We start from the raw sequence: 20,623 nt of genomic DNA, 5'->3' as shown, positions 1-20,623 counted from the left end.
CAGAAAGTACCCTAATTAGCTCCTAGACATCAGAACTATGAAACTAATGATTATTACCGTGTTGATGGTTCTTACCTGTCTCCATCTTAGACCTCTCTTCCTGAGCTCCTGAGCCTCTCAATGTCCGGATGCTTCACATGTAGCACCTCAAACTCATTATGTCCAAATCTGAACTCAACACCTCCTCCTGGGCAGATCCTCCTTTTAAGTCTGCTATTTGAGGAAATGGCACCACCATCCACCCAGCTGCCCCAGCCCGAAATGAAGAATTGATGCCTGACTCCTTCCTCTTCCCTCTAACTAGCTACACTCCATCACTGAGTCCCATTGGTTCCAGCTCAAATATCCCCGACTACTCTTCCACTCCCCAACCATTAACTCTTACTCTTTCTTCAAGTCTAAGCTCAAAGGTCAACTTCTCAAAGGAGTTGTTCACACCTCCTAGGCCCTCTGCTATTTATTCTGCCCCCTGAGCTTCTTTCATAATGCTCACCATATTTTATAATACTCTTTAATTATTTGATTTCCCCAACAGCTTGTCAATGCTAAGGGCAATAGAAATCACGTCTGTCTTATTCACTGCTATAATCCCGACACCCAACAAAGTACCTAGCATATAATATGTGCTCCATAAATATTGGGTGAGTGAGTAAGGAACACACAAGACTATCAGGTTTAAGCTACTGTATAAGAGTTTACTGGAGTTCTAAAGCCTTTGAAGAATCAGTCAAAGTGGCAGAGTAGGAATGGGAAACTTGAGTTCTAGGCCCAGTCTGACTCTGTGGTTACCTACAGGGGGAAATGGACAATACCACTCCACCTTTCATAATCCTTTAAGAACATCATGTAAAGGCAGGCAGAACACATTTAGGAGAACACATGATTTCTAAGCTAGAGCATTCTAGGCTAGAGAAATGCTTGTAATATACTGTTATAGTCACCTAAGTGGCTGTTGGAGGTGTAAACTGGTATAGTTTTTGGGATGGCAATTTGGCAAAATCTACCGAAATTTTAAATGTGTATAAACTTGACTTGAAAATTTCATGTCTAGAAATTCTCATGTGAGGGTGCAAAAATGTATGTTCAAGGATATTCAATGAGCAATTTTTATTATTTTTTTTCGAGACAGGGTTTTGCTCTGTCACCCAGGCTGGACTGAAGTGGTGCAATCAGAGCTCACTGAAGCCTTGACCTCCCAGGCTCAAGGATCCTCCCAACTTAGCTTCCCCAGTAGCTGGGACCATGGGCATGCACTAGCATGCCTAGCTTATTTTAAAATTTTTTGTAGAGACGGGGTTTCCCTATGTTGCCCAGGCTGGTCTTGACCTCCTGGGCTCAAGCGAACCTCCCACCTCAGCCTCCCCAGTAGCTGGGACCACAGGCATACACCACCACATGTATGACTAATTTTTAAATTTTTTGTAGAGACAGGGTCTCCCTATGTTGCCCAGGCTGGTCTCAAACTCTGGGATCAAGCAATCCTCCTGCCTCAGCCTCCCAAAGTACTGGGATTATAGGCATGAGCCACCATGCTTGGCCTAATGAGTAATATATATATATATGGATGGAGTCTTGCTCTGTCGCCCAGGCTGGAGTGCAGTGGTGCGATCTTGGCTCACTGCAGCCTCCGCCTCCTGGGTTCAAGCAATTCTCTGCCTCAGCCTCCCAAGTAACTGGGATTACAGGCACCCACCACCTCGCCTGGCTAATTTTTTGTATTTTTAGTAGAGGCGGGGTTTCACCATCTTGGCCAGGCTGATCTTGAACTCCTGACCTTGTGATCCACCCACCTCAGCCTCCCAAGGTGCTGGGATTACAGGCGTGAGCCACCACACCTGGCATGAGTAATATTTTTTAAAAAAATAGTGAGAGGCACTAGTTAAGCCAATTATGGTACACCATATGACATCTAATGGCTGAGCATCCATTAAACTAAAAAAAAAAAAAGACATGGAACGGTATATCATTAAGTGAAAAAAGCACATTATTTAACAATATTTGTAATTTGTTTTGTTTTTTTTTTTTTTTTTGAGACAGAGTCTCGCTTTGTCACCCAGGCTGGAGTGCAGTGGCATGATCTCGGCTCACTGCAACCTCCGCCTCCGGGTTCAAGCAATTCTCCTGCCTCAGCCTCCCAAGTAGCTGGGATTGCAGGCACCTGCCGCCATGCCCAGCTAATTTTTGTATTTTTAGTAGAAACAGGGTGTCACCATGTTGGCTAGGCTGGTCTGGAACTCTTGACCTCAGGTTATCTGCCTGCCTCGGCCTCCCAATGTGTTGGGATACAGGCTCATGTGAGCCACCGTGGCCGGCCCAATATTTGTAATTTGATACCACTTTCATAAGTGTGAAAACAAAATTCCATATAAATAAATTATATTTACACAAATATGCGTTTTCAATAATCTGAAAGGAGTCACACGAAACTATTACTGGTTACCTCTGGGACAAAGGATTGAGAGGCAGTGAGTAAAACTTTTAATTATTTTTTAACTTTGGTATGGTTTGAAACATTTACAGCATATACTGTTTTACTTTTGTAACTAAAAAAAGGGCAATAAAGACAATTTTTAAAAATCTCTGGCTGGGTACGGTGGCTCACACCTGTAATCCTAGCATTCTGGGAGGCCAAGGCAGACGGATCACTTAAGGTCAGGAGTTCAAGACCATCCTGGCCAACATGGCAAAACCCCATCTCTGCTAAAAATACCAAAAATTAGCCAAGCGTGGTGGTGCATGCCTATAGTCCCAGCTACTCGGGAGTCTGAGGTAGGAGAATTGCTTGAACTCGGTGGGTGGATGTTGCAGTGGGCTAAGATTGTGCCACTGCACTCCACCGTGGGTGACAGGGCAAGACTCTATCTCCAAAAAAAAAATATATATATATATATATCTTCCTTGGCCAGGCGCAGCAGCTCACACCTGTAATCCCAGCACTTTGGGAGGCTGAGGTGGGCGGATCACTTGAGGTCAGGAGTTCGAGACCAGCTTGGCCAAAATGGTGAAACCCCGTCTCTACTACCAATACAAAAATTAGCCAGACATGATGGCATGTGCATGTAGTCCCAGCTACTCAGGAGGCTGAGGCAGGAGAATCGCTTGAACCTGGGAAGCGGAGGTTGCAGTGAACCAAGATTGCACCACTGCACTTCAGCCTGGGCAACAGAGTGAGACTCTGTCTAAAAAAAAAAATAAAAATAAAAATAAAAATTCCCAAATTGCCGTCCAGCTGATCATGCAGAAAGCAGGTTATGCTCTGAGAAACGCTCAATCAAACAGCCTCACAGGAGCCAGGTAATGGCGCAGTGACCATGGTGCACTCTTCCCTGGCATGGCACCACTTCGAGGAAGAGGCATCTATTTGGGTAATAGGTCCAGTCCCACACCCCAGAGACTTAGCATGAGGCTCCCTTTGTACAGTGGTGAGAGTAAGAGTAGTTCAAGGAATCTGCTGGAGAGAGCTTTTTTTTTTTTTTAAAGGAAAAGAAAAGGGCAAGAGTCATGTGCCACTTCTGCTGTGGTGCAGATGTCCTATGTCAGCCCTAGGCTCTGAGAGGCAGCTAGCCAAATTCTAACACTTTAAAGGGTGACATGAAAATGACTCCTTGTTGGCTACACTGACATGTATGTTTCTGCTTCAGGGTAAACCCCTCTTGTGTTTGGTAAACCACCTGTTCAAAAAACTGTGAATGTGGAAATCAAATTCAGCTAAACCACAGGGGAACAGATAACATAAGCGAAATTTTACTACTTTATGTATAGGAGTTGTATTTGGTCCTTAAAATTACTTAGGTCTGTTTCAGAATTAAAAACACAGAAATGAAGAAAACACGGCCAATTTACTTTATAATCCTGGAGAGTAAGGCTTTTTCTAACCATGTCTCAAAATCCAGAAGCCGTAAAAGAAACTATTGATTAATTTAATTATATAAAAGTAGTCAGGTGTGATGGCTCACACCTGTAATCCCTGCACTTTGGGAGGCCGAGGTGGGTGGATCACTTGAGGTCAGGAGTTCGAGATCAGCCTGGCCAACATGGTAAAACCCCATCTCTACTAAAAATACAAAAATTAGCTGGGTGCGGTGGCAGGCACCTGTAAACCCAGCTACTTGGGAGGCTGAGGCAGGAGAATTGCTTGAACCCAGGAGGTAGAGGTTGCAGTGAGCCGACATCATGCCACTGCATCCAGCCTGGGTGACAGAGAGAGACTCTGTCTGAAAAAAAAAAAAAAAAAAAGTTATATACAAATAAAAAATTTATGTATGTCAAAAAATACCATAGGCAAAATCAGAAGACAAATGAGGAACTTTCTGGTGGACAGATCAGGTTGCCCACATCTGAGCTCACTGATCGGTAGGAGAGGGACGACCATATAAGGCAACAGGAAGCGTATGGCACCACTCATTAAGTATTCTTCCCAAAAGAGTGAATCTGAAAGTGATCAAACCTCTGAACTGAACTACCAGTCTATGAGAAATATGTGACAGAGAAACACGCTAATACAAAGGAGACACAATCAGCAAAAAATCTAGAATGTAGGAGACTCCACAGGGCAAACGATCCAATTTCTTCAACAAAATAAATGGCAAAGGGGGTATTACGTGTTATGAGACATTTAAGAATTGTATCAACCAAAATTACAAATGCATTGTCCCTCTGACCCAGCAATCTCATTTCTGGGAATCCTTAGACACACTTGCACATGTATGAAATGAAGCAGGCACAGCATCATTCACAGTATCACTATCAGTAACAGCAAATTTGGAAGCAACCCAAGGATCCGTATGTACTGACTGGTTAAATAAATTAAGGCACAGTCACACAGTGGAATACATGTAGCCATAAAACGAATGGGAAAGCTTTCTTGGTACTGATACAGAAGAGGACCAGGACAATTTTTTTTTTTTTTTTTTTGAGACGGAGTCTTGCTCTGTCGCCCAGGCTGGAGTGCAGTGGCGCGATCTCGGCTCACTGCAAGCTCCGCCTCCCGGGTTCATGCCATTCTCCTGCCTCAGCCTCTCCGAGTAGCTGGGACTACAGGCGCCCGCCACCACGCCTGGCTAATTTTTTGTATTTTTTAGTAGAGACGGGGTTTCACCGTGGTCTTGATCTCCTGACCTTGTGATCCACCCACCTCGGCCTCCCAAAGTGCTGGGATTACAAGCGTGAGCCACCGCGCCCGGCCACAATGTTAAATGAAAAAAGCAAGGGATAAAGCAATGGATAAGATGTGCTATCTTTCTGAAAGAAAGGAGAAAAATAGGCCAGGCGGGGTGGCTCACGCCTACAATCCCAGCACTTTGTGAGGCCAAGGTGGGCGGATCACTTCAGGTCAGGAGTTTGAGACCAGCCTGGCCAATATGGTGAAACCCCGTCTCTACTAAAAATAGAAAAATTAGCTGGGCATGGTGGTGGGTGACTGTAATCTCAGCTACTCGGGTAGCTGAGGCAGGAGAATCACTTGAACCCAGGAGGCGGAGGTTGCAGTGAGCTGAGTTCCGACCACTGCACTCCAGCCTGAGTGAAAGAGCGGCATTCCATCTCAAAGAAAAAAAAAAAGAAAGAAAAGAGAAAAATAAGAATTTGTGTTCATATTTTATTGTTTGCATAAAAGTCCACTGGAAGGCCGGGTGCACTGGCTCACGAGAGCCTGTAATCTCAGCACTTTGGGAGGCCGAAGCGGGTGGATCACTGAGGTCAGGAGTTGGAGACCAGCCTAACCAACATGGCGAAACCCCATCTCTACTAAAAATACAAAAAATTAGCTGGGTGCGGTGGCAGGCGCCTGTAATCCCAGCTACTTGTGAGCCTGAGGCAGGAGAATCGCTTGAACCCAGGAGGTGGAGGCTGCAGTGAGCTGAGATCACGCCATTGCACTCCAGCCGGGGCATCAGAGCAAGACTCTGTCTCAAAAAGAAAAAAAAAATCCACTGGAATTTACAAAGGAAACCAATAAAAGTGGTTGTCTATAGGCTGAAGGGGTGAGGGGAGTGGGAAATTCAGTGGAAGGGGACAAGCATGAGTGCATGACTTCCCAATGTGTACTATTTTCTGTTATTCTTATTTATGAACAATGTGACTATATCATCTATATATAGATATCTTTGTGTGTGTGTGTGTGTGTGTGTGTGTGTGTGTATGCGCGTGTATAAAAGAAATGGGGCCAGGCGTGGTGGCTCACACCTGTAATCCCAGCACTTTGGGAGGTCGAGGCAGATGGATCACTTGAGGTCAGGAGTTCAAGACCAGCCTGGCCACCCAACGTGGTGAAACCCCATCTCTACTAAAATACAAAAAATTGGCCAGGCATGGTGGCGCATGCCTGTAATCCTAGCTACTCAGGAAGCTGAGGCAGGATAATTGCTTGAACCTGGGAGGTGGAGGCTGCAGTCAGCCAAGATCACACCACTGCACTCCAGCCTGGGTGACAGAGCAAGACTCTATCTCAAAAAAAAAAAAAAAAAAAAAAAAGAAATGGGTATCACCTACTATATAAAATTTAATTATTTGAATAACAATCTGATAATTTGGCCAGGTGCGGTGGCTCATGCCTGTAATCCCAGCACGTTGGAAGGCCAAGGTGGGTGGATTACTTGAGGTCAGGAGTTTGAGACCAGCCTGGCCAGCATGATCAAACCCCATCTCTATTAAAAATAGAAAAATCACCCGGGCATGGTGGCTGGCGCCTGTAATCCCAGCTACTTGGGAGGCTGTGGCAGGAAAACTGCTTGAACCCGGGAGGCGGAGGTTGCAGTGAGCTGAGATCAAGCCACTGCACTCCAACCTGGGTGACAGAGCAAGACTCTATCTCAAAAAAACACACACACACACAAAAAAACAAACAAATCTGATAATTTAATGATAAATAGATCACAAAGATGAATGAGATAAATGAGAAAAATATCCTGGCATCGGTTCTAGGAGTTCCCTGTGACTCTCAAATAGCCCTTTGGGCCCCCAGCATGAACCAGCACCTACCTCCATGAAAAAGATATCTCCGTTTGTATCTGTCCCTGCATGTACCACAAATGTCTGCTTCTTCATGTGCCGGCTGCCACTGGACCAGATAGAGAGATCGCGTCCATTCTGATGAAAGAGAGATTTTTTAGGGACAGTCATACATCTCAGAGGGCTCTGGGCCAAGAATTCCCCATCCAGCAATCAAATTCATGTCGGCTTCCTCAGCACAGTCTCATCTGCTGGCCACTGGTCACCAGGGAAGTGGTTTCAGATGTTTTGGTCTCAGAGGCCCTATATCTCTTAAAATTTATTGAAGATTCCAAAGAGCTTTTGTTTATGTGAGTTATATTTATAGATATTTACATACTAGAAATTTAAACAGAAATTTCTCAAATGATTAATTATAAAAACAATTAATAATTGATTAATAATAAACCATTACATAGTAATATAAATTTTTTAAATAAAATAACTATGTTCACTTTATCCACATTACAGGCGGATCAGATAGGAATCGAACACGGTGAAACCCTCTTACTAAAAAAAAAAAATAGCCGGGTGGGGGCCTGTAGTCAGCTATCGAGACTAGCAGAAATGCTGAAAAGGAGCTGCATGACAATTGCCACTATCAGCCTGCAAAGAACGTAAAAAAAAAAAAAAAAAAAAAAAAAATAAAATAACTATATTTTCCAAAAAAAAGGGCACTGTTTCACATTTTTGCAAATCTCTTTAATGTTTGGCTTAGAAGCAAATAGTTGCATTCTCCTATCTGCCTCTGCATTGAGTCTGTTGCAGTATGCTGCTTTGGTTGAGGTATATGAAAAAAACTTGACCTCACAGATACCTATTTGGAAAATGGAAGAGGATTTTCATAGCCTTTTCAGATAAACAGACGTATTCTTCTTTAACACTATACCAGAACTTGAGAAGTAGAAGCTTCTTTTTTTTTTAGAGACAAGGTTTCGCTCTGTCATCCAGGATGGAGTGCAGTGGCATGACCATAACCCACTACAGCTCTGAACTCCTGGGCTTAAGTGACATTCCTGCCTCAGCCTCCCAAGTACCTGGGATTACAGGCATAAACCACGACATCCAGCAAGAGCAGCTTTTGAAAGCTAGTTGCAGTGTGGAATCTGAAAGCACATCAATGAACATTTTACATTGTTACATTAAAATCCATTTAGGCCAGACACGGTGGCTCATTCCTATAATCCCAACGCTTTGGGAGGCCAAGTCGGGAGTACCGTTTGAGCCCAGGCAGGAGTTGGAGACCAGCCTGGGCAACAGAGTGAGACCCTATTCTCCATACTTTTTTTTTTTTTGAGACAGGCTCTCATTCTGTCACCCAGGCTGGAGTGCAGTGGTGCTCACGGCAGCCGCAACCTCCTGAGCTCAAGCGATCCTCCCACCTCAGCCTCCCAAGTAGCTGGGACTACAGGTGCATGCCACCATGCCTGCCTAATTTTTTTATTTTTTGTAGAAATGGGGTCTCCCTTGGCTGGGCACGGTGGCTCACACCCGTAATCCCAGCACTTTGGGAGGCCGAGGTGGGCGGATCACAAGGTCAGGAGTTGGAGACCAGCCTGACCAACGTGGTGAAACCCCATCTCTACTAAAAATATAAAAATTAACCGGGCGTGGTGGTGGGCACCTGTAATCCCAGCTACTCATGAGGCTGAGGCAGGAGAATAGCTTGAACCTGAGAGGCAGAGCTTGCAGTGAGCCGAGATCACGCCACTGCACTCCAGCCCGGGGGACAGAGTGAGACTCCGTCTCAACAACAAACAAACAAAAAGAAACGGGGCCTATGTTCCTCAGACTGAAAAAAAAATGTTATTTAAAAATTAAGATCCATATATCTGCCTTGCATTTTGAGTAGATCTTTTATCCGTACTTGAATTTATAACATCATACATTGGTATTTAGAAAAATACTGTTGGCTGGGTGCCGTGGCTCATGCCTGTAATCCTAGAACTTTGGAAGGCCAAGGTGGGCGGATTGACTAAACTCAGGAGTTCAAGACCACAGCATGGGCAACATGGTGAAACCCCGTTTCTACTAAAATACAAAAAAAAAAAAACTAGCCAGCTGTGGCAGCATATGCCTGTACTCCCAGCTGCTCAGGAGGCTGAGGCAGGAGAATTGCTTGAACCCAGGAGCCCAGGAGGTGGAGGTTGCAGTGAGCCGGCATCATGCCACTGCACTCCAGCCTGGGCCACAAAGCGAGACTCCGTCTCCAAAAAAAAAAAGAAAGAAAGAAAATACTGTTTCACTGAGTTACACAGCTCTTCCAAATGTTGACATATTTTGTAATATTAAATCAATGTTTAAAAGATCACATTCATTAATATCACCACCAATCTCATTAGAAAAGTCTTTAAATACTGGGAAGCTTCAAGTTCAAAACTCTGCCAAAATTCTTATTTTCACTTAAAAGCTGAATCTTATCACTGGCAACAAATACTGTCAGTTGCTTTCCCTGAAACAACAGGCTCACTTGATTAACTGAAGGAAAATGTCTGCTAGTTGGGTACTCTGAATAACCATGGTTTATTAATTGTCCTTTCCAGTAAAAATGATGTTCTATGAACAAAGCGATTAAGTCCACTTGCAACTCAAGGTGAACAAATCAAGGCCACAAATTGCTTTTCTTCAAAACAACCATCATGCTGGGTTTGCAGCAGAGATGTTTTATGTATACTTCCCATTTTGTCACAAAGAATATTAAAAATATTTATAATCAATCAATCAATTTAATAAAAGTAACAGTCTTCACTGCTTCTTCAAGGACATTTATAAGCACAACTGGCATTTTTAAAAAACTAAGAGTGTAAGCCAGGTGCGGTGGCTCACGCCCGTAATCCCAGAACTTTGGGAGCTGAGGCAGGCAGATCACTTGAGGTCAGGAGTTCAAGATCAGCCTGGCCAACATGGGGAATGCCCATCTCTACTGAAAATACAACAATTAGCTGGGCGTGGTGGTGCATGCCTGTAACCTCAGGAGCTTCAGCTATTCAGGAGGCTGAAGCAGGAAAACTGCTTGAACCCGGGAGGCAGAGGTTGCAGTGAGCCAAAATTGCACCACTGCACTCCAGTCTGGGCAACAAGAGAGTGAAACTCTGTCTCAAAAAATATATATATATACAAAAATTAGCTGGGTGGTGGGGCACACGCCTGTAATCCCAGCTACTCGGGAGGCTGAGGCATGAGAATCGCTTCAACCCAGGAGGTGGAGGTTGCAGTGAGCCAAGATTGCGCTACTGCACTCCAGCCTGGGTGACAGAGTGAAAGTCTGTCTCAAAAAACAAACAAACAAAACAAAAATGAAAAACTGAGAGTATATGAAGGCAAGGAATACAATGGCTGCTGGCATAGTGTGGGGCCATTGTCTCACTTGGGTTACAGTGATGAAAAACTGAGAGTATATGAAGGCAAGGAATGCAATGGCTGCTGGCATAGTGTGGGGCCATTGTCTCACTTGGGTTACAGCAGTTTCACCCACCACTGCTTTGGCACCATCAGTGCAAATGTAACCCTGAGAAAATAGCAAATAACATTTTAGAATCGTTCGCAATCATTTTCACCTTCTGAATCCTCAGCAGTTCACAGACCACACATCAAAACTGATGCACTACGATGGTTTTATACAGAGAATCCCATCACAGAACACAGGGACTAACGCCTCATTTAGAGTCAAAGACAACTGCTCCATTTTCAAAACCAGGGGTGAACTGGACTGCAAGTGACACAAACCAAGAAATGACCCATGGGGAAGCCTAAGTGGTGGCCAGACGTGCTTACCAGGTTCGCCAGCTGATCAAGCACCTCATTGATTTGCTGGCTGTACACAAGCCCAATGTGCGACTTTCCCATTAGGCGCCTCACCTTCTTGCGGATGTCATTCTTATTTACCTGAAAAGCCAACACAGGACTCTTAACAAGGGATCTGCTCTCCTCTCGACTGAGGTAGAGAGAAGAAAATGTACAAGTGGGCTTCCCACCATCTGAGAGAAGTGGAATTCTGAAAGACCACATCACTGAACATGGGAGAAAACTTTCAACTGTGTATTCTGCCACCAGAAGGGGAAGAAAAGTCCTGGCTCTGTCCCTAGGTAGCTTCTGCGGAAAAGTGGCTCTTAGAGCAGTTCTGGTTCCAGGGGACACTTTCTCCCTATCCCCACTCAATACCACAACATTCACCCCTACAAGGGCTCTAAAAACCCCCAAGGCTCTTCATAGTGTAATTCAGAAACAATGACTTAGAGTGGCAACACCAGACTGGGTAGCCAAGACATCTCTGAAGGTTAGGGATCACCATCCTTTCCCAGCCAGAGTCAACTGGTACCCTCCAAATTCCACAGAGTACAGTGCAACTTACACCAGGAAATGAAGCAAACCAAGAGGGGCTGGGGGCATTCTCTGCATTTGATCAACTGATCCCTTCACACTTAGGGAGGCTGGGGAGAACAGAAGGAGGAGAAACCCAGTGGCTCCTTCTCCAAACAATTCTCTTCTACCCATCAACTCCAGACTTATGTTTCCCTTTCAGAGCAGAACTCTTCTACTTGGTAACATACTTCTTCCACAGCTATAAAACCAAGTACAACCAAATCAAGTTAAAATCTACTATTACTTTGTTAATGGGTGGCTCTTTTTATAACTATAGAAAATTCTGTAAGATACAGGGCTGTGCTGAAAAACAAATTCTGAGCATCGTTTCTTTTTTTTTTTGAGATGGATTTTCGCTCTTGTTGCCCAGGCTGGAGTACAATAGTGCAATCTCAGCTCACTGCAACCTCCTTCTCTCAGGTTCAAGCGATTCTCCTGTCTCAGCCTCCCAAGTAGCTGGGATTACTTTTGTATTTTTAGTAGAGACAGGATTTCACCATATTGGTCAGGCTGGTCTCAAACTCCTGACCTCAGGTGATCTGCCCGCCTCGGCCTCCCAAAGTGATCGGATTAGAGGCATGAGCCACCACGCCTGGTCCTGGGCATCCTTTCTAAGGTTTTAAAATCTACTATTGTAAAAAAAAATTAATTCATTGTATTTTGTGGGAAGCTCTATTGGCATCCTAAAACTACTTAGTAAAGGGAGACCATATAAATCTCAAAATAAACAAATAATGGCTGGGTGTGGTGGCTCCTGCCTGTAATCCCAGCACTTTGGGAGGCTGAGGCAGGAGGATCACTTGAGGTCAGAAGTACGAGACACCAGCCAGGCCAACACTGTGAAACCCTGTCTCTACTAAAAATAAAAAAATTAGCCAGGCATGGTGGCAGATGCCTGTAATCCCAGCTACTTGGGAGGCTGAGGCAGGAGAATTGCTTGAACCCGGGAGGCAGAGGATGTGGTGAGCCAAGATCGCGCCACTGTACTCCAGCCTGGGTGACAGAGTGCGACTCTGTCTCAAAAAAAAATGAAAAAAAAAAAATAAATAAAAAATAGTGTGGATCATCAGTTCTTGGTCGGCGCATGGCTCATGCTGTAATCCAGAACTCAGGAGGCAAGGCGGTGGACCACTTGAGTCAGGAGTTCGAGACCAGTCTGGCCAACATGGTGAAACCCTGTCTCTACTAAAAATACAAAAACTAGCTGGTATGGTGGTGTGTGCCTGTAATCGCAGCTACTTGGGAGGCTGAGGCACAAGAATCACTTGAACTGGGGAGGCGGAGGTTGCAGTGAGCTGAGATTGCGCCACTGCACTCCTGCCTGGGCGACAGAGCAAGACTCCGTCTCAAAAAAAAAAAAAAAGAGAGAATCATCAGTTCTTTCTACAACACTCCTTAGTGAAACAGGCTGGCAGCTTCAGATAAATGGAACATTTGTAAGCCGGCAGAGAGGCCTCAGACTTTCAATCAAGAACACAGCCCTAAGTAAGATACCCTGATAGCTTCCCAGCTGCCCAAAATTTAGGCGACAGGAACAAGCCTTGCCCTTCTAGGATCAGCGGAGCTGGACAGAGCAAAATTGACATTACCTTCATCAGCAGCATGTAGGAGATGAGGTTGTGCAAAAGTGTGGCCAGCAAGCGATCTTCATCATCTTCCAGGCGCTTCCGGTCATGTTCTCCCAGGGACAGGTACCTAAGGAGAAGACCAAGCACAAGTCAGCCCTTAAGTGGGAGACCACAGAACTAACTGGGAGGAGGCTGAGTTTGCTGATTCCCAATGCTTTCCTAAGCCCCATACCTGTCGATCATTTCCTGAGGACCCTGGTCCATACCCATCCCTTCTCTCTCCAACATCACAGCATCTAAGAAGGCATCTTCCCAGAATTGCATTTGGTCCCATAAAGTAGAACGCTCTTTGCCTGCATAGAATAAAGGTTTCTTAGGGGGCCTATTTAACATTTAAGAATATAGCTGCCAAACAAAAATAAAGAGTAAAATCCAGATAAAACGGAATAATTACAAATTCCAGGGCAAAGGAAACACAATCTTTCTACCCCAGATCTAACATGCCTGCCACCAGCCCCAGATGCCTCCAAGTAAGGCCCAGTCCCTCCCAAGGAGGAGGGATGAACACAGCACACAAATAAATGTGGTTACTTATAGAAAAGGTCTCCATAGCAGCATCCTCTAACTGGTCCCACATGGATCCTTTGTCCCTTCCTGCCAATTTGAGAGCAGGAAGGACCATGGTAGCAAGAAAGGAAAGAAAGGAAGACAGAAAGGCAGAGGCTGTTGATTAACACCAAAACCCAATCTTGTCCAGTTTTCACCCACTGCTTGTTCTGGACCCAGTAAGTCGCTTGCTTAAGGTATAGAACTGCTATCTAATGTTAGCATTAAGAACAGCAGAAAGACAACCAGCTACTTGTTCAGTGTGACCCTCTCCCCTGGCTGAGCCAGCTTTCTCCAGTGCAAAGGGCCTTCCCAACGTGTTTCTCACCTAGGAGTCCCTCATAGAGATAGACTCGCTGGCTCACATCTTCAGAAGTACGAATGGGGCTGCCTGCCAGCTTCTCCTTTACGCTTGGCTTCAAGCTGTGGGCTTTACCCTAGAGAGAAGAGGTGATAGGTCAGTGGCCAGAGGTAGCAATGAATAGAGGCAAAGGAAACCAAGCATTTCACTAAGAGGCCCTCACACCAGTCACCATCCATTAGCAACATAAACTCCAAGACCCCTGCTTCTGCAAGTCTGTTACTGCCTCCTAAACTATACAATGAAGTTTTCATTTTTGACTTATCTTTACTCCTTAGTCTCTGTAAGATTAGTTTCTCTTTAAAGCAACAGAAACAACAATCAGACTAATTCTCTGTGTAGCAACATAACACAGCAGAAAGAACCCAGGGTTTGCCATCAGACTGACCAAAGTTCAGATCCGTGCCTCTTATTAGCTATGTGACCTTAGGTACAAAAATCAGCTTCTCTGAGCCTCATTTTCCTTATCTGTCAAAGGAAGGTTATAATACCTACCTCATAGGACTACTTTACAAGAATTAAATTTGAAGATACATATAAGGCACCTAACAGTGCCTAGCATGGCTAGTAATTGAGAAATGTTCATTTCTTCTTTCCTATCAACTCTTACTGACCCTAAAAAATATCACTAACTTCATCTGCTACTTCTGAGTAGATTTTCTATTCATTAAAAGATTTTCAGCTGGCTGTAGTGGCTCACGCCTGTAATCCCAATACTTTGGGAGGCCAAGGTGGTTGGGATCACCACGTCAGGAGATTGAGACCATCCTGGCTAACATGGTGAAACCCTGTCTCTACTAAAAATACAAAAAATTAGCCGGGCGTGGTGGCACGCACCTATAGTCCCAGCTACTCGGGAGGCTAAGGCAGGAGAATCACTTGAACCCCGGAGGCGGAGGTTGCAGTGAGCCAAGATTGCACCACTGCAGTCCAGCTTGGGTGACACAGCGAGACTCCATCTCAAAAAAAAAAAAAAAAAAGAAAAAAAATGTTCAGCTAGATCAGAGGTAGGTAATATCATGCCATTTCACAACACATGAAATAGAGTAAGTAGAGAGGCAACTGATCAAAGGTTATTGGGTAAGACCTAATCAGTGTGACTAAATACCAGTCTCCTGGTTCACAGCCCAACAGTTTACTAAATGGATCACGTGACTTTATATAATTTATTTTTTATTAAAACAGCCTTGTTTGAGCAAAAAAATTTAGGTCACTACACTCAGCAGCTCTGTATAAAGAGCCCTTGCTCACCAGCACAGAACAAGTATGAATTTGTCCCAGAAAGATGCCAGAAAGGGTAACACACTGAAGCTGAATGGCTTCCTGCAAGACCGATACTCCATCATACCTATTTTAATATATTTGGAATTAAAACACAATGGAATAATTTTAAATACTCTTATTAAAGGAGCTCACTTTGGCCAGGCATGATAGCTCACATCTATAGTCCTGGCACTTTGGTAGGATGAAGCAGGAGGATCACTTAAGCCCAGAAGTTCAAGACCAGCCTGGGCAACATAGCAAGACCCTGTTTCTAAAAAAAAAAAAAAAAAAAAAAAAAAAAAATGTATAAAAATCTCAGCCAGGAGGGATGGTGCATGCCTGCAGTCCCAGCTACTTGGGAGGCTGAGGTGGGCGGATTGCTTGAGCCCAGAAGTTTGAGGGTGGAGTAAGCCATGACTGCACCAAGCCATGACTGCACCCTACACTGCAGCCTGGGCACCAGAGCAAGACCTTGTCTCAAAAGTAAATAAATAAATAAGTATTTTTAAAAAGTAACAACAACAAAAAAAACAGCCTAGGGGAGTAACGTCAGCAAGATGCCCGAGCAGCCCCTACAGCACATCCCCCTCACAAAGAGAGGTACAGTAATAAACAGCTATACTTGTAACAAAAATAACTGAGGGAGACTGTGGGGGTGCATCAGAAGGGTGACGGGAATGCTGATGAGCACAGAAACTCAGGATGGCCACATAGAGAACACAGAGCAACATCAGGCCTTCTCCGCATCCCCCTTCCCCCATCTCGGATCAGCTGGGAACAAGGAGGAACTTCTCCCTACAGCAAGGAAGTAAGCAAGACAATTCTAGAAACTGCCAGCAGCACCTTGGACACCTACAGACTTCACCACTGGCTTCCCTACAGTCCTCTAGGCACTAAGCGCAGCTGAAGGAGCTGCCTGGAGTCCGTATAGCTGTGCTCCCTCCAGAGAAGGAGCCAATACTATGTGCCAGCCCCTGTGGCCTGTGCAGCTACTGTGCTACGCCATCTTGGAAGTGGAGCTACAGTTGGAGTGTGTTTTGCTCTGGGGACAGATGGCCACAGCTCCCCTTCATTCCTGAGGCTAAGCCACCAACAAACCACTCCAGCCTGATGTCTTGACAATCTAAGCCAAGCTGTGAGCAGCTATTACATGATTCCCCAAGGGGCCAAGTGGAGGCAGAGCCACTCCACCTACCCCTCCCCACTCCCCTTGGGCTGCAGCTGAAGCAGTACCCTATCCACTGGGAAAACAGTACTTAAGACTGCTCAGAACAATCAGGCCTCCCTGGTGCCTAAGGTGAAGAAGCAATCTGTGTCCCAGGAAATGGTTTTGGCCACCCAGGGCAGTCATGCATCGTAGCACCTAACTTGAAGCAGCACCCTGCATTCCAGGGTTCAGGGATACTGTGCCTGGGTCGCCCAGAACAGTCATGCCCACACTAGGCCTGTGCTAAAGCAGCACACTGTCCCCAGGGAAACTGGTGGCCAGCCAAGCTGAGCAGCTGCGCATTCCAGGGCTGAGCTGACCCTACCCCATGTCCCAGGAAACAGAGCAGTGGCTGAGCTGAGATACCTTGCCCTAGCCAAACAACTCCAGTACCCTGCTTCCCTGGAACTGGACTTGCCCCTAGAGTCTGAGCTGCTAAGATACCCTCTTCCTGGGAAGTGGAGTCATTGCTGTGCTGCTCCCTGACCCCCAGGGCCCAAATGACAGCTGTGCTCTGCCACGCTGGGGTATTCGCTGCCATTGCACTTGGCTTCACAGAGTCTGGGATACAGCCAAGCCCCACCATCCTGGAGTCTGGAGTCACTACTACATGGTGCCTCATTCCGTGGGACCTGAGCTGCCACTGAGCCCTATTGGCTCAGATCCCTGAATTGCAGCTGTACCCTGCTCCCTAGGCCCAACCCTCCAGAGCACCCCTTCTTCCACAGAGTAAGGCCAGTGCTATGGCCTATCCCCCAGTATTAGAATCACAGTTATGAGCCTGAGCTGCTAGCAGGTGCCTCAGATCCTGGCTCTGTGGGCAACCTACATCCAACCTTGCCACAGAGAGCAAATCTGCACCCCAATACCCAGGTGCCACAATAGGTTTGAGACCCTAAGCCTGGAACCCTGACTCCACAGCTACTCCATGCATCTGTACCTGGAACCCAGTGCCTCTGCAGCTGCTTGTAGGCCATGTCAGTCAGACCTGACACCAAGAGGGATTCTCTTGGCTGAGTCACTCCAGTGTGAGGAAAATGAGAATAGGACTCCAAAACTCCTTGACACCAAGGATATTAACAATATATACCACCACTGCCACTGCCACACTTCTATAGCCTAGGACTCTTGAGGCACCCAGTTATCGCTCATGTTGAATGCAGCTGAAGAAGCTACACAGAAAATATACCACTACATCTATCCAGAAACAGAGTTGCCATACCCTTCCCAACTGGCACACTAAAACCCAACTGCATGTGAAAGTCTTTCTCTATGAAAGCCACTCCAGAAAGTTTGGAAGAAGTGACTGTTCTGCCAGATGTGGGGTATCAACACAGAGACATAAGAAACATGAAAAAAACAAGGACATATGACTCCACCACAGGAACATAATAACTCTTTGGTAACAGACCCCAATGAAAAGGAAATCAATTAATTGCCAGAAAATAAATTAAAAGTAATGCTCTTAAGGAAATGCAATGAGATACAAGAAAATACAGATAGATGATTCAACAAAATCAGAAAAACGATTCATGATATGAATTAGAAATTCAACAAAGAGATCAAAATCATAACAAAAAACCAAACAGAAATCTTGCAGCTGAATAATTAAATGAATAAAGTTTAAAAAATACAATAGAGGGCCAGGCGTGGGGGCTCACGCCTGTAATCCCAACACTTTGGGAGGCGAGGTGGGTGGATCGCCTGAGGTTGGGAGCTCAAGGCCAGCCTAAGCAACGTGGAGAAACCCCATCCCTATTAAAAAATACAAAATTAGCCAGGTGTGGTGGCGCATGCCTATAATCCCAGCTACTTGGGAGACTGAGGCAGGAGAATTGCTTTAACCCAGGAGTCGGAGGTTGCGGTGAGCTGAGATAGTGCCATTGCACTCCAGCCTGGGCAACAAGAGCGAAACTCCATCTCAAGGAAAAAAAAAGGAAAAAATACAATAGAGAACTACAACAGCAGACTTGATCAAGCAGAAGAATGACTGACTCTACATTTGAAGATAAGTCATTTGAAATTACTCAGTCAGAGGGAAAAAATAAGAATGGAAAACAGTCAAGAAGGTCTACAACACTCAGGGGATCTCATTAAGTAAACAAATATTCATATTATTGGATTTCCAAAGAGAGAAGGGGAAAGGCAGAAAAAACTTATTTAATGAACTAATAGCTGACAACTTCCCAAGTCTGGGGAGAGAGATGGACAGCCAGATCCAGGAAGCTCATAAGTCCCCAAATAGATTCAACCCAAAAAAGTCCTCTCTGGCCAGATGCAGTGGCTCACGCCTGTAATCCCAGCACTTTGGGAGGCCAAGGCAGGCAGATTATTTGAAGTCAGGAGTTCGAGACCAGCCTGACCAACACGGTGAAATCCTGCCTCTACTAAAAACACAAAAAAATTAGCCGAGCGTGGTGGTGCATGCCTCTAATCCCAGCTACTCAGGAAGCTGAGGCAGGAGAAAAGCTTGAATCCAAGAGGCGGAGGTTGCAGTGAGCTGAGATCACACTACTGCACTCCAGCCTAGGTGACAAAGCAAGACTGTCTCAAAAAAAAAAAAAAAAAAAAGTCCTCTCCAAGGTACATTAATTACAGTCAAATTGTCAAAAGTCAAAGAGAGAATTCTAAAAACAGCCAGAGAAGGCTGGGTGCAGTGGCTCACGCCTGTAATCCCAGCACTTTGGGAGGCTGAGGCGGGCAGATCACAAGGTCAGGAGATCGAGACCATCCTGGCTAACAAGGTGAAACCCCGTCTCTACTAAAAATACAAAAAAATTAGCCGGGCATGGTGGTGGGCACCTGTAGTCCTAGCTACTCAGGAGGCTGAGGTAGGAGAATGGTGTGAACCTGGGAGGCGGAACTTGCAGTGAGCCGAGATGGCACCACTGTACTCCAGCCTGGGTGACAGAGCGAGACACCATCTCAAAAAAAAAAAAAAAAAAACAGCAAAAGGAGTGTTAAGTCAATTTAAGGGAATCCCTATAAAAATAACAGATTTCTCTGCAGAAACTTTACAAACCAGTACAGAATGGGATGATATGTTCAAAGCACTGCAAGAAAAAGATTTTCAGTCAAGAATACTATACCCAGCAAAGCTGTGCTTCAGAAGTGAAGGATAAACTAAGTCTTTCCCAGACAAGAAAAAAAATGAGGAAGTTATCACACCCTTATAAGACATGCTCAAGGGAGTCCTACATCTGGAAGTAAAAAGATGACAATTACTATCATGAAAATACACAAAAGTATGAAATCCACTGGTAGAACAGACACACAAAGGAGAAAAAGAAAAGAATCAAACATTATCTCTACAGAAAACCACCAAACCATAATGATAAATAAGAGAGGAAGAAAGAAACAAAGGACATACAAAATAATCAGAAAACAACAAAACAACAGGAGTAAGTCCACACCATCAATAACAACCTTGAATGTAAATAGATTAAATTCCCTCACTTAAAAGAGATAGACTGGCTGAATGGATTAAAAAAAAAAAAAAACTTGACCTAACTATATGCTGCCTACAAGAAACTCATTTCACTAGTAAAGACACACACAGACTGAAAGTGAAGGGATGGAGAAAGATATTTCACACAAATAGAAACCAAAAGCAAGCAAGAGTAGCTATATCAGATAAAACAGACTTTATGTCAAAAACTAAAAAGAGGCTGAGCACGGTGGCTCACGCCTGTAATCCCGGCACTCTGGGAGGCCGAAGTGGGTGGATCATAAGGTCAGGAGTTTGAGACCAGCCTGCACAATATGGTGAAACCCTGTCTGTATTAAATATACAAAAATTAGCCGGGCGTGGCTGCGGGCACCTGTAGTCCCAGCTACTTGGGAGGCTGAGGCAGAAGAATCGCTTGAACCCAGGAGGCGGAGGTTGCAGTAAGTGGAGATCGCACCACTGCACTCCAGCCTGGGCGACAGAGTGAGACTGTCTCAGAAAAAAAAAAAACCTAAAAAGAGACAAAGAAAGTAATTATGTAATAACAAAGGGATCACTTCAACAAGAGGATATAACAATTGCAGATATATATACATTCGACACAGAACAGCTATATAAAGCAAGTATTATTAGATCTAAAGGGAGAGATACACACCAATACAATAACAGTTGGAGACTTCAATACCCCACTCTCAGCATTGGACAGATCATCTAGACAGAAAATCAACACAGAAACACTGGATTTAAACTGCATTTTACATTTAGATTGCATTTTAGACCAAATGGACCTAACAGACATTTACAGAACATTCCATCCAACA

The 20,623-nt window shown here is 44.8% G+C and overlaps 1 protein-coding gene across 37 annotated transcripts in view; it reads right to left on the bottom strand.

The window, feature by feature from the left end:
* MADD (MAP kinase activating death domain) overlaps positions 1 to 20,623 on the bottom strand; it is a 62,362-nt gene that overhangs the window by 7,973 nt on the left and 33,766 nt on the right. For 22 of the 37 annotated variants that reach the window (XM_030794589.1, XM_030794588.1, XM_030794587.1 and 19 more), the window contains 6 exons: positions 13,852 to 13,960; positions 13,509 to 13,571; positions 13,150 to 13,270; positions 12,939 to 13,044; positions 10,762 to 10,872; positions 6,979 to 7,086 (listed from right to left, as the gene is read on the bottom strand). In XM_030794589.1, coding sequence (XP_030650449.1) covers positions 6,979 to 7,086; positions 10,762 to 10,872; positions 12,939 to 13,044; positions 13,150 to 13,270; positions 13,509 to 13,571; positions 13,852 to 13,960 — 618 coding nt within the window. The remainder of the gene's footprint in view (positions 1 to 6,978; positions 7,087 to 10,761; positions 10,873 to 12,938; positions 13,045 to 13,149; positions 13,271 to 13,508; positions 13,572 to 13,851; positions 13,961 to 20,623) is intronic. The other 15 variants (XM_030794613.1, XM_030794600.1, XM_030794602.1 and 12 more) reach the window with 1 other exon arrangement.

This window comes from Nomascus leucogenys, chromosome 15 (assembly GCF_006542625.1).
Source record: "Nomascus leucogenys isolate Asia chromosome 15, Asia_NLE_v1, whole genome shotgun sequence".
NCBI classification, from domain to species: Eukaryota; Metazoa; Chordata; class Mammalia; order Primates; family Hylobatidae; genus Nomascus; species Nomascus leucogenys.
The sequence above is the reverse complement of the archived record's forward strand: the minus strand, read 5'-3'. Positions and strand labels throughout refer to the sequence as shown.